The sequence below is a fragment of the Tamandua tetradactyla genome, chromosome 18 (assembly GCF_023851605.1).
Source record: "Tamandua tetradactyla isolate mTamTet1 chromosome 18, mTamTet1.pri, whole genome shotgun sequence".
NCBI lineage: Eukaryota > Metazoa > Chordata > Mammalia > Pilosa > Myrmecophagidae > Tamandua > Tamandua tetradactyla.
Window position 1 is genome coordinate 1,231,945 of NC_135344.1, and position 13,644 is coordinate 1,245,588.

Sequence of the window (13,644 nt, forward strand, 5' to 3'; positions counted from 1 at the left end):
CTACCAAAAAAGCCCAAACCGCCCGTGGACCCCGTCATGCCCACTGGCCCTACCTCTGGCAGCCGCACAGCTCCTTCGCACTGTCACTGCTGTCACTGCCCTGTGAGGTCCGCCCCGCAGAACCGTTTTCGTGGGTGTCGCTCCTGTTCACGCTGCTGCCCATATCGACGTCTCCCTGCAGCAGTGTCCAGCCGGGCTGGGGCTCCCGGGGCTCCTGCGGGGGGCCGCCGGGGCGGGGAGCGAAGTCAGCGAAGCCCTTCATGGTGGCTGCACAACTCGGCTGGCGGGGAGAGAAAGGTCTTCAGGTCTCACTTCCTGCAGGATTACGGGGGGGTCGAGTAAGGTACCCCACTGAACACACCTCCACATTTCACTAAACAAAGCGGCAGTTGTCGGCGATCAGCTGTGAGGACATCACTTCCTTGGTTCTCAGTTACTGAGCCCCACATAGCAGAAGGGGAAGGTAGGGGATGCGGCAGCCTTGTGTTCCCGCTGCCCGGCCAGCAGATGACCACAGCACCTCATGCAGAGTCACTGTGATCCACTCCAGGAAAACTCGGGATGCAAGGGAGGTAATAAAGGGGAAGAGGTTCCATCACCACAGGAGCTGTTGCTGGCCTGCATTTGGAGGGCTCAGAGCTCAGCACAATAACCCCACTCCAGCAGTAAAGACTGCTTCATCAAGGGGGCAGTACCCCAAGGGGCCCTTGGCCTTCACGCATGCCCTCGGGTTCCCTGATTGCCTGGTTCTCACCCCGACACCTACTGGAATCTGGTTCCTCGGGGCCACAAAGCTACCTCAGGTAGAAGAGAACCCTTTTTGCAAAGGGCGTCAGGCAAGCACAAATGGAACCAAACTCATTAGGAACTTCAAGGGTTCTAGAAAAAGGTGGCTCTTAGCACCAGCAGCTCTAATGGACCAACCTCCTTTTGCCAAGTCAGCAAAGCCAAGGGGTTGGTCAGAGCAGACTTTGCCCCCTGTCTCTGCAGAGGCTTACCTGGGCTTCCACTACCCTGGGGGCCCCAAGAGGGAAAAGGGTGGCCTGGAAGCCACTGGCATGAGCCTGCACCTCCTGGGCCTCCTGAGTCCCCCTGGTGGCCCCTCGCAGAGGCCCGTCCACTCTGTCTGCTTGGGGAGAACACTCAGACCCAAGAAAAGGGGCTGAAGCCGGCCACCTGGCCACACCTCAATTGGACAGAGGGCCATTGAGAAAGTGCCACCCCTGGTGAGCTCATCATCGGGGAATATGGAGGAGGCACGGAAAGAGAGCAGCCAGACGGCCAACGTCAGCGGCCACTGGCTGATGGGTTCAAGGCCCATTACACTAGCCTCTCTACTTTCATGTAAGTCAGTGCTTCCCAAAATAAGTAGCAAAAAGAAACATTTAGGAATAAAAGCTCATTCTGGGCCCCAGCGCCTCCCTCCACCATGTCCACCGGGTCTGGCAAAAGCTCCTGCACTTCGGGGCTTAAGGAGATCAGAGAGCAGGGCCCATGGCCTTGCCACTGAGTCCACGCGGAAATGTCACACGTCACTTGGCATAGCCCTGCGCCCAGTCACCCTGTCCCCAGGAAGCCCCACCTAGCCTGCCTCAAGCACAATCAGATGGCCTGTCCCCTGCCTGCCAGCCCAGGGACATCTTCTGATCCCCAACCTGAAAGCAGTTTACTGCTTCCTGATAAGGAGGCCAATTCCCTGAGGCCAGCCTGCCAGAATCTGGAGAAAAAGTTTGTCCTGCAACACAACATGGCACTTCCATGGCAACAGTGGGAGCTGGGAGACGGGAGCCGCTGTCCAATGGGGAGGGAAGGAGCGGCCTATGTGGTGGTCGGGCAGCATCTCAACCACACTGAGGCCCCTTCAAGCACTCTGGGCTCTGCCCCTGAAAACCGTAAGCGTGTACAACACAAAGGCTGCAAACCAGCAAAAATGCAGAGACGTCAGCTTCCTGGCTTGCTTAGGAGAGGTTGCTCTGGCAATGGCGTTTCTAGGAAGCTGGGGTTCACGTCTTACCTAACCAAGGCTTCCTGACCTGACCTGCTCTGGGAAGAACTGTTTCTTCAGGAGCATCTCTGAACGCAGTGAACCTGAACCAGATCTCCCGGTGTGGCCACCCCCCCCACCCGGAGGAGCTCAGATGGCCCTGCCATGGCCTTGACCCTGCCCCCGCCCCTGCTTCTAATTTGCACTAGACTTGGAAACAATGTAGCAGATCCAACAACAAGTGTACAGAAGAGCACACATTGTGGCAGGGAGGGCTCAAGTCCCTGGAGGAAAGCCCAGGGGCTCAGGGCACCCTGAAAGCACCCATCAGAGGCCCCATCCACACCTTCTGGTTTTCTGTTGGGTCCGCAGGTGGGCAAGCTTCCGCCAGGGCAGGGGCAGAGTGTCGGAACAGCTGCAGCACTGTGTTTCCAGTTAGTTCTGCCAAATATACTATTTTTGAAAAGGTTATGCCTGCTCAGAAGCAGGGTGCTCTTTGGGCCTGTAGCCACCACTCCAGGACCTGTGGGGCCTGCGAGGTCTCGAGACCCAGGGCGGGCGGGGGAGCCGATGCAGCGGGCTGGCAGCAGGCTATGCGTCCCCCCTCCACTCTTGCGCCCTGGAATAGCTGGGAGGTGGGGGTGATAGTTACCAGGTGGCCTGCGGGACAGCCCAGCAGACCCCCACCCCACTCCAGGGCACATCATAGAGCTTTCACTCTACAAAGAATAAGTGGATTTATTTTCCTTGTTTCACTCATTCACTTTCCACAAAGTGATTAGCCCTGGATTTAAAAACTCAGTTTCCAATTAAAGCCTTCATCTTGAGAGCAGGTGGAGTCCAGTCCTCGAGCCCTGTGCTGGACCAGAAACCGGGGAGCAGCGAGTGGCCCTGCTGCATGGGACAGTCACAGTGAGGGCTCTGCCACCCTGCCGGGCTTTCAACATCAGGGGGGCCCGGAGGCCCCTCCTCCAAAATGCCAGCCTACTTGGGAGTCCGCACTCATTATGGGGTTCACAGGAGCTCTGAAGCCCATGCTGACCCACATGGAGACCCTCAGGAGAGAAAGACCCTGGAGACACGGCCCTGGGCCTGATGTCAGCACTTATTGGGTCTTTCTCATTTTCCCCTTCTGTCAAGCCCTGGATGGTTTCCAGCCCCCTCCTGGCTCCGTCGTTCAGGGAGTATGAATCAGCTTTCCAGCCTGGCTGTGTGGGCTACAGAAACCCTGGCAACCGAGTCACCATCCGTCACCCTGTCACCCTGGAGGGGAGGGAGGCTGTGGCCCCCGCTCTGTATCCCTCCCAGAGGGGTGCTGCTCCACCATCAAGTAGAGACCCCTCCTGGGGACAGGCCCTCCTGCCAGCTCACTGTGGGGAGAGGGAATGAATCCAGGGGGAAAGCCGGGGGTGGGGGGCAAAGGGGGTGAACATCAGTGGAGGCCCTGCCCTGAGAGTGTCCGGGTCTGGCTTGGCACAGGGCCTTTCTTCACTGCACTCACCAATTCCAGGGCCCCAGGGGCTGTCCATGTCAAGCCCATAGGCCAGTGCCCGGGGCACGGCAAAGGCTCCCATCAGTGGCCTTGGCTCTTCTCCCAGGGGGCCCTTCCCTGTCCAAGACTTGGCTCTCTGGCCCCAGAGCAGGAAGCCGCCCCCCACGGGCCCTCCATGCTCCAAGGACAGGGGCACCCACCCTCAGTGGTCTTGGCCTGCCCATGCACATCTCCACAGGGACAGGGGAGAGGGGCTTCCTTAAAAAAATCATCTAAAGAAGGACAGTCCAGTATGGTGGTGACTCAGTAGTTGTGTGCCCTCGGCCAGGCTGCCTCAACTCTCTGGACTTGATCTGCAGTTTCCTGACTTGCAAAGGAGGGGTCTCTCCCCACGCGTGCTGATAACACTGTCCGCTTCTGTGCGCCCGACCCCGACGCCGTTTCAAACCGAGAGGGGTCAGAGAACTCTCAGTTCCCGTCTCCGCGGTCAGGAGGAGCCCGATGCCCCGGGCCGCCCAGACCCAGCGCGGACCCCAGACGGGCCGGAGCCCGGAGTCCAGATCTTCATCCGGCGCGGACCCGCCCCGCCCACAGCGCGGACCCGAGACTCGCCCGGCCCACCCGGCTCCGGCCGCGGTTACGTAAGCTCCGGGCAGGCTGCAAGACCACGTCGGCCCAGCCAGCTCCAGCGCCCGCCCAGCCCGTGCGCGGCCGCGGCCCCACTCACCGCTCAGGTGCGTCCTCCGCCGCCCGCCGCCCACCGAGCGCCTACCGGCACCTGCCCGCGCCTCCGCAGCCAACTCGCCGACCCGCCCCTGTCACATAGTGGAAAACCTGATGGTGCGTGCCGGGCCCGCCCCCGACGCCGGCCATTGGCCGTCACGAGGCCTCATCTGCATACTGGGGGGCCGGGCCGGCAAGCCGCTCTAGCGCGTTGGCTAAGGCGCCTGTCGCTCTCTTTACATAAGCTGCACGTGGAACTCCATGTTCACCGCGTTGGTTTCTCAATGGAGACGCGGCCCCCCTTCACCTCCTCTCGAGAGTTCCCCTCCACTTCCGGCCTCGGCGTTTTCCATTCAGGACTCGGCGCTTCGGCCCGCTCGGGGAGCGCGGAGTGGCTCGTACCACTGCGGGGCGGGGGTGGGGGTGGATGGCCGCGGGGCTGCGTGGCGGCAGGTTTCTGCGTGCCTCTCCCCGGGAAGCGGCTGCCGCGCGGGAGCCCACCCCGACGCGGCCGCATTCGGGGACCGAGAGCCTTCAGCCTCTCCTTCCCACTCATTCATATTCCCACTCGTTCAGGACCCGCGCGCAGGCCGCCCGGGGAAGGTGCCAGGGCCCCCGCACGCCCCACTGGACGCCCAGGGGCTGCCTCCAGGCCCCAGGCCCCAGGCGACTCTGCTTCCAAGGGCCCTCCTTGTGTTTGAAAACGTGTCGCAATTTTTGGCTCAGGAAAGAGGGCCGCTGTTACCTATTGGAGAGAGAAATATAGGGGGATGCCCTTGCCTGCACCAAACAGTACCATCCGGAGGACAGGGACTGCTCCGGAAAAGGCCACTTCTATACAAATACTCGATTAACTGGGTGAAGGGAGCTGTACCTTAAGGCGAGCCTGCCTCATCCCCAGAGACATGATGGAGGCGGCAGCTCTGAGGGTGAGTGGGATGAGGCACAGCCTACAAGCTCCAAGGCAGCTGGGAAGTCAGTGGCGGGGGGTGGGTCTGATGGGGGAGGCCAGGCTTCTAGGGATTACCAAGGAGCCCCCCTGCAGCACCTCCCTCCACCCTTCCTGGTCCTGCCCCTCCTGGGGACCAGGGAAGGAAACTGACCCGGTAGCCTGCAGGCAACTGAGCTACACGTCTCCAAACCTCACTAACCCACATTCAGAAATCGGGTGAGCCACTTCTCTTCCTCTTCTTGACAAGGTGTGTGTGCAACTTCTCTGGACACAGATGCACAGTGGGGCAGAGACGTAGGTGATGGGTCCATCCTGCCAAGGTAAACCCCCAGATGCCTGTTTTGTGGCTCCCTGCAGCACAGTGACCCCTCCCCTGTTTCTCTGACACTGACACCTCAACACTCTCCATGCCCGCTCTCCCTAAAACACACACACAGGCGAATGCCAAGAAAATCCAGGCCCAGCTGCACCCTGCACACACCCAAAAGCCCTTTTGTCTCTGCACAGGCATTGACGTCAATGGTGGTGACCATTGTTCTGGGAAGAGACAACTGAAACGTTCACGGATTTGCCTGCATGCTCAGCTTTTCCTTGGTCCTGCTCTTCTTTGGCCTGCGGCCTAATAATTTCCTAAATACTTCTTTCCTAAATTTAGCGTTTTCATTTTCCACCAATAAATCTGGTAGAAAGCTAGTGAAACCATTTATTTTGGAAACTATCAAACATATGGGGTTCCAGGGCTCTTTAGAATTGATCTATTTGCAGGGACACACAGCTAGTTTCTTCTTTCTGGTCTTTGGAAACTTTCCTTTGCTCCACAAATAATTGTTGATGGGCGAGTGCTGGGGGGGCAGGGCATGCAAATCAGCATCTCATGGGATCCCTGCCTGCAAGGAGTTTGTGATGTGGGAGGGGTGATAAGGAAGGTTTGGAGGCCATTTTGCTCTGTGCTGGGGTGCAAGCACCCCAAGATGGGCCTGCCCAGTAGCCTCCTGCCCAGGTCCAAAGGAGAATGCTGCAGGGCTCCAATACCTACGAGCAGGGCCACGGGCCACGAGGCCAATGCCACTTGTTGAGGCTCCATAATGAGCAGGTGTGTGTGTGTGTGTGTGTGTGTGTGTGTGTGTGTGTGTGCACACTGGGGGAGTCAGATTGGAGGCAGAAGTGGGATGAATCCTTTCCCAACGAGCCTACACTGGCCTGGAAGTGCTTTAGGACCAGCTCTCTCTCCAGCACAGGGCTCTTGGGCAGGGAAATTGCTTTTGGTTCTGGGGGAGCCAGGATGGGAAGAAGGAAGCCAGCTCTTCAGCAACTGGGTGGGGAACCAGGGTCCCCAGTTGCTGGGCAGTGCTGGCCATGGAAGTTGCTGACCTCTGGCCTCAGCCTTCGTAGGCCTCCTGGCCAAAGGCAGCCCTGCCTCTGCCCAGCCCATTCCTGCTAGCCCATTCTGCCAATGGAGTAGCTCCCATAGGCCCCACCCACCCATGTCTGGGTGCTGCCTGGGGGCCCCTCTGTGCCCAGACCCCCATGCCTTGCCTGACCATTCACTGGCTCTCACATTCGCTCATGCACTCAGTCAGCCAGCCCTTTACTGGGCAGCCACTCTGTGCCACGTACTGTGCTGACACGCAGTTTGTGGGGTCTGCTAGGTGGGCCCGAGTCATGAAGGCAAAGAACAGCAGGCTAAGGGGGAGAATGTGGGGTGGCGACACAGAAAATTCTCTCTACGGAGATGGACAGGCACTGTCATTTTTTCTGGCCCCCTACGTGAGTTTAGGGACACCCCTGTGGGAGATGAGGACGTCTGACCCATAGTCCCCTTCTGTCCTCGTGCCTGCTGCTGGTCCATGGCTGCTCACACCCACCTACCCTGGGCATGGCAGCGTGACAGCTCCTGGCAGGGAGAACCTCAGCCAGTTCCAGAGGTGGACCTGAGAGCTTGGGCAGCTGTGGCCAGGGGAGAGGGACCCTGCCTCCAGTGATGGGAAAGGACCTGAGCCAGGCAGGTGACCCAGGGCAGGTGTCTCTCCTGGATGTGCATGGTCTGGTAGACCCCTGCAAAGATGTTAGCTGCACAGTGACATCCGCCTACTGAGCAGGCTAGGTTTTAAAAACTAAACATAGATCTGTGCTTTGGCAGACCTGTACACGTGTGCATGTGTTTGTGCTACCCACTTCTCGGCCTTGCCCCGAGAACTCAGGATTGAACCATCAGCAATGGATGTGCAGCCCTAGCCTCGCTTCACCTGCCCTGGAGAAGACCCTCTGGACAGGGACCGATGTGTCTTGGCACAAAACTGTCCAGAGAGCCGGGTATCCATCTTCCTGGTGGCCTTTGGCAAAAGACATCTTCACATCAAATCACTTGTGCCCTGGCTAGAACCAGCAGGTCAGCGCTGAATAGGAGTGTCGAGACTGAGCTTCCTGCTTCTGGCCTTGTCCCAGTGTTCCATGACGTCAGCCTCAGGTGTTTGGTTTTTGGGTTTTTTTTTTTTTTGGGTAAATGGTCTGGGAATCGAACCCAGGTCTCCTGCATGAAAGCCGGGCATTATAACGTGTTTTGTTTTTTTTTTTTTGTAGACATCCTTTATCACATGTGGCATATTTCTCAGGGACTGGAGCCTAGCCATGCTTAAAATTTTTTAATCCTTCTCTCCCTCTCTACATTCACTCTCTGCCCTCCGTACCTGTAACCCCCCTCTCTGTTCCCCCCTTCCCCCTCTTGTTGTAGACCGCCCATTTCTGTAGCTCACCACTAAACCACAAGCCTTCCTGTTATTCTCTTCACTCCTCTATACCTAACCTAAGCCCTCAGCCTAGCAACTGCCTCCTGCCTTGTGTGATTGGCTGTCCCTTCCTGACGTGTGTGCCCAAGACTCTACCCCTCCCCGAGAGTACTTAAGCCCCACGCTTACCCCGCTCTGGGTCGTCCGAGCCCCGGGGTCTTCGGACCCCAGACGTCTCACTCCTCGGGTTCCGGGTGGCCCATCCCGGAGTGTAACAATAAAAGCTTAAAACCCGCATCTGGCCTGAGTGACGACTTCTGGTGACCGCCGGCTGGGGAAAGCGCCGGCTCCAGCTTACCCAGGTTAATTCCTGCGAGCTCGCCCCAAACCCACCCAGTGTACCGGTCGCGCGGCCCGGCTGAAGCTATCAGCGGCAATCACATAAAGAAAGTCCCCTTCTATTGTAGTTAGTTGTGAGAGCTTTTTTAAAAATCATAAATGGGTCCAGTGAGCTTTTATTCCATGGTAATTATTATTTTAAAATACTGTACCCCAGAATCTTTTTGGTTTTTTTTGAATAGATGCAAATAAACTCCCCTAGCTTTATCTCTGTTATACAATTCTCTGTACCAATTTGCTTGCTTCATCATTGTAGTTTTTTTCTTTCTTTTTTTGGCACGAGCAGGCTCCAGAATTGAACCCAGGTCTCTAGCACAGCAGATGAGAACTCTGCCACTGAGCCACTGTTGCCTGCCCCATTATCATATTTTAAAACAAAAAATATAAATGAATTTAGAAAGTGGTGCCCTGAGATCCTGCCTTTATGTTGTAAATCTTCTCTTCATTACTCTCCATCCGATGAGAAAATACGTTCTGGACTGACTTCTCTTACTATCTGTTTGCAACTGGAAGGCCTGGCTTTGACTGCATCCAAGAAGCTCTTTGTAATCATGTCACTTGAGAAAGGATTCAAACCTCAAACTTCCTGGTCAAAAGGCCATAAAAGAAAACAAAGAATTTAACTGAAAGGAGAGCCATGCACTCTGGGGAACCGGGGGTGCTCAGGAGTTCCCTTTGCTTCCTGGCCGCCCTTCCTGGGAACTTGAGACTGTCTCCCCTGTCCTGCTGAGCCCCCCCCAGAGCCCTCAGCGCCTCTCGCTGTCTTGGAGGGGGCCAAGAACCCTGCATCCATCGTGCCTTGTCCTTCAGAGGGTGGGGCTCCCTCCCCATGGCCGGGGTGCCATTCAGCCAGTTTGGGGGGTTGCCCTGTCCCCCCCTGCTCCACTTTGCCAGCCTCCCGGGCATGGTGCTCAGGGGTGTCCTGACTGACACCCCCAAACATGGCTGTCCTGTAGCAGGTTCAGGGGTCTTGCATGCCCTGGGGGACCAACAAGACCCCACCCCAGTGGTCCTGGGGTGACATTCCAAAGAAGGGAGACCACGTGAACCTCCCAGCACCCCGTGCCCTGTGGAGGAGCTGCAGTTGAGCAAGCGCTCACTTGTTTAGGAATTTGCTTAGCTCTTGACTTACGTTCTTTTATTTAATCCTTACACCTCTGTCAGGTACCAGTCCACGTCCCCCTCCTCTTCTGCGAGACATCCTCAGGAGTGTGCCCCACTAAGGCCTCTCTCGGAGCACCCCTCCTGGCACCCTCCCTGTCCTGGCACAAGCTGGCATAGCAGGGGGCAGCCAAGGCCCTGCCCCACACCCCTCCCTCCCACTCACCTGCATGCTTCCCCAACCAGCAGGCTCCCTGGCTGGCCAGGTGCTCCCTGCCCTTTCCTGCCTTCCTGCTGACTCATAAAGCCTCGTGGGGTTGGGGGGAGTGGCCAGGGGTGCAGGCCCCCCTGGGGACCCCTGGTGCATCCATCCCACCAGCCGGCTCCTGAGGCCTGTCTCTATGATGATGAGAGCTTGGGGCGCCCCAGGCCTTCCACCTGAGTCCAGGCCTGTGAGACTTTGTACTGCACCTCTGCCCCTCTCGGTGACCTGCCTGGCCTTTCACTGCTCCTCGGTGCCTGTATTATTAGGGTTCTCTAGAGAAACAGAATCTACAGGGAGCACTCGCAAATATAAAATTTATTAAAGTGTCTCATGTGACCACGGGAATGCAGAGTCCACAACCCGCAGGGCAGGCTGTGAAGCTGAGGACTCTGATGGAGGGTCTGGATGAACTCCACAGGAGAGACTCACCAGCCAAAGCAGGAAGAACTGTCTCTTCTGAATCCTCCTTAAAAGGCTCCAGTGGTTAGATCAAGCTTCACTCATTACAGAAGACACTCCCCCTAGCTGATTACAAAAGGAATCAGCTGTGGATGCAGTCTATGTGATCATGATTTAATTCTATGAAATGTCCTCATTGCAGCAGACAGGCCAACACTTGCCCAACCAGACAAACAGGTACCACCACCTGGCCAAGTTGGCACATGAACCTGACTGACAGTGCCCAATGTGGAAAAAGCACCACTTGTCCCAAGACCAGCACCTTGGGGTAACAGCAAGAGGGTTTGACTGGGCTCCGTAGGGTGGTGACAGGTCCCCGGGCGGCCTGGGGTCATGTGGAGCAGGTGGGAAGTGGCATGGGGAGAGACACTGCTTGTGCTTCTGTCCTCTTCCAGCTCCTACTCAACCAACCAATCCCTACAAGGGGGAGGAAGGGAATTGGGAGACCCCTCAATGCTGGAGGGATCCCTGACATCCCTGAGCGGGCTGCACATGGGAGCTCTGGTGGCTGTCACCAATGACCCAAGAAAGGTCAGTGCAGAGGTGCTGCTGGAGGGCTTCCTGTCCACGCAGTCGGCCATGTGGGGCCAAGCTTGACCCACCCCGGGAACGTGGGAAGCAGGAGAGGGCCCACGGGGCAGCTCCCTGTCGCTCAGGTACACTGCCCTGCTTGGCCGGTCTGGAGGGTCTTGTGTCCAGAGCACGTGAAAGTGCAGGGCTCCCGCCTGCCCCATGCTGCTCACCAGGAAGCGGGACCCAGCACAGAAATGCCCCCCTGGCCTTTTCTTCCCACCTCCTTCCCTTCCGCTGTCTGGGACTGCTGCCCCCAACAAAGCACTTTTTCTTTTTTAATATTTTTATTGAGAAATATCTACACATGTACAGTCTGATGATATTATACAATCAGTGGCTCACAATAGCATCACATAGTTGTGAATTCTTCACCATGATCATTTGTGGAACATTTGCATCACTCCAGAGTAAGAACTAAAAAGAAAAAAAAAAGAACTCATACATCCCATACCCCCACCCCTTCCTCTTAGTGACCCACAGTGTTCCAATCTGCCCAATTTTTACCCTTTATCTCCCCTATTATTTATTTTTTATCCTTATTATTTGTTTACTTTACTCATCTGCCCATACCCTGGATAAAAGGAGCATCAGACACAAGGCTTTCGCAATCACCCAGTCACACAATAAAAACAATGTAATTATACAGTTGTCTTCAAGAATCAAGGCTACTGGAGCACAGCTCAACAGTTTCAAGTACTTCCCTCCATCTGTTCCATTACACCATAAACTAAAAAGGGTCATCTATATAATGCATAACAATACCTCCAGGATAACCTTCTGACTTTGCTTGAAATCTTTCAGCCACTGAGACTTTATTTTGTCTCATTTCTCTCTTCCCCCTTTAGTCAAAAAGACTTTCTCAATCCCGTGATGCCGGGTCCCAGCTCATCCCGGGAGTCAGGTGCCACATTGCCACGGAGATTCACACCTAGGGTGTCATGTCCCATGAAGGGGGTGGGCAGTGAGTTCACCTGCGGACATGGCTTAGAGAGAGAGGCCACATCTGAGCAGCAGAAAATGTTCTCTGGGGGGTGACTCTTAGGCATAAATATCAGTAGGCTTAGCTTTTCCTTTGCAGGAATAAGCTTCCTAGGGGCAAACTGCAAGACTGAGGGCCCAGCTTATTGAATTTGTTGTCTTCACTGCTTATAAGAATATCAGAAATTTCCCAGATGGGAAGTTAAATATTTCTTCCTTTCTCCACAGTCCCCTAAGGGATTTTCCAAATAATTCTTTATTCTCTGCCTGTGCCGGTTTGAAGCTATTATGTATCCCAGAAAAGCAATGTCATCTAATCCTCATTCAATATTGCTGGGTGGGATCTTTTGATTGTTTCCATGGGGATGTGACCCCCCATCCCAGGTAGGATTACAGCACTTGTTCTCAAGCCTATCCTCACACCATGTTTTCCAGGAATCTTAAAGTAAGATGGTTGATATTGGAAACAGTTCTGGGAAGCACACCCTCAAAATTTGACTTTGGACTTGAACTGCCCAATGGTCTCAGAGCCACAGGCCCTAGTTCCCAGTGGCAGGTGGGGCTGCGATGACTGGGGGTCAGCAAACTACGGTCTGCAGGCCCAATGCAGCCACCACATGTTTTTATGTGTCTCAAGTGCTAAGAATGGTTTTCACATTTTTCATAAGGAAAGGAGAGGGAAAAAGAAAATAGGCTACAGAGCACAGACTAAACTGTTTTGTCTCTGGCCCTCCACAGAAACATTGTCCTGGCTGGTGATGCCTGTGGGGCAGCCTCACTGTCGCTGGGGTGCAGGTTGGGGCTCAGGGGACCCGATAGACTTGATGGCCACAGGGAAGGGCAGCTCCTGCTGTCCCTATCAAAGACCTCGAAAGAAGGAAATGATCAGCTTAGGACAGTTAATTGTCAACTGAAGGCCAATTCTGGAAGCATTAGGACCTCCACGGCAGCATTAAAGGACACACTTGTTTCCTGTGGCCCCTGGAGGACCTAGAATCTGATTATAAGGGGGGGTGCAGAGTTACACAAGTCACAGCCTCGGCAGGTCTCCTATGCCAAGGTCAGGAGCCAGAGAGGCGGGGGCGGACAGTTGGGCCTCAGATGAGCTGAAAAGCCCAGACTTCCAGATTCCCCCTGATGCCTCCAAGCCGGCCGACGCCCAGCTCCCCTCTAGGTGGAGGGCAGCCTGTCCTGCTAGGCGCTAGGAGCAGGGGCCTTGCCGTTTGCTGCCTGCTGTCCTCAGACCTGCCCTCCCCAGCCCTCACCGACCTGCCCTGCAACCTGGTCAGGTCTCAGCATGGCGGGGCAGGGGCGTTGTGGCCCAGCTCTGGCAGGAACCAGCCTTTGCCCCAAGGGCCCTGCCCCCCTGGCTCATGTCCACCCGGGAGGACCGCGCAGGAGTGCGCAACCCGCCGGCCTAGGGGAAGAAGGTGAGGCGGGGCGGGCTCCTGGGGGAGGGGCCTCTGGCAGGGGCCAGCCGGAACCCACACGTGCTGGGGTAGCGCCAGTGGGGACAGCCAGCGGCCGGCTGCAGTACGTCTGTGACGTAAATGCTCCCACCGGGGCCAATTTCCAGCCGCCAGTGTGGCGTCGTCAGGAAGGTGCTGACGCCTCCTCAGGCCACCCAACTGGGAGAAGCCTCCCCACCCCCACCCCGCGCTCGGTCCCGCGTGGCCTACCCACACAGGAAGGGTAGGCCTTCCTCGATCGGCTGCGAGGATGGACGGGCCCCCCGAAGGCCAGTGTCTAGAAGGCCATTTTGAAAGGCACTGCTGTCGCCGTCAGCTCAGCCACGCGGTCATCGTACAGCAGGGACAGCTGGCGGCGGCGGGGGGCCCAGCCGCCTGGGTTTTCGAACATGGCTCCTGGCCGTGGTTTGTGGCCTGCACCGCGCAGGAGGCCAGCGTGTGGCCCAGCCCCGCGGCTCTGCATGGCCGCAAACCTGAGCACCGAGGGGGCCCTACAGCCCGGGCCCAGGGGAAGGAGGGGTCT

General features: G+C 56.7%; 1 protein-coding gene across 14 annotated transcripts in view; it reads right to left on the reverse strand.

Annotated features, from left to right (window-relative positions):
- Positions 1 to 4,515, reverse strand: part of LOC143661907 (period circadian protein homolog 2-like) — an 80,314-nt gene extending 75,799 nt beyond the window's left edge. For 2 of the 14 annotated variants that reach the window (XM_077135148.1, XM_077135147.1), the window contains exons 1-2: positions 4,204 to 4,499; positions 54 to 315 (exon numbers count right to left, since the gene is read on the reverse strand). In XM_077135148.1, the coding sequence (XP_076991263.1) occupies positions 54 to 262 (209 nt within the window). In that variant the 5' untranslated portion in view covers positions 263 to 315; positions 4,204 to 4,499. The other 12 variants (XM_077135145.1, XM_077135144.1, XM_077135153.1 and 9 more) reach the window with 10 other exon arrangements.
- Between the last annotated feature and the right edge of the window lie 9,129 nt (positions 4,516 to 13,644).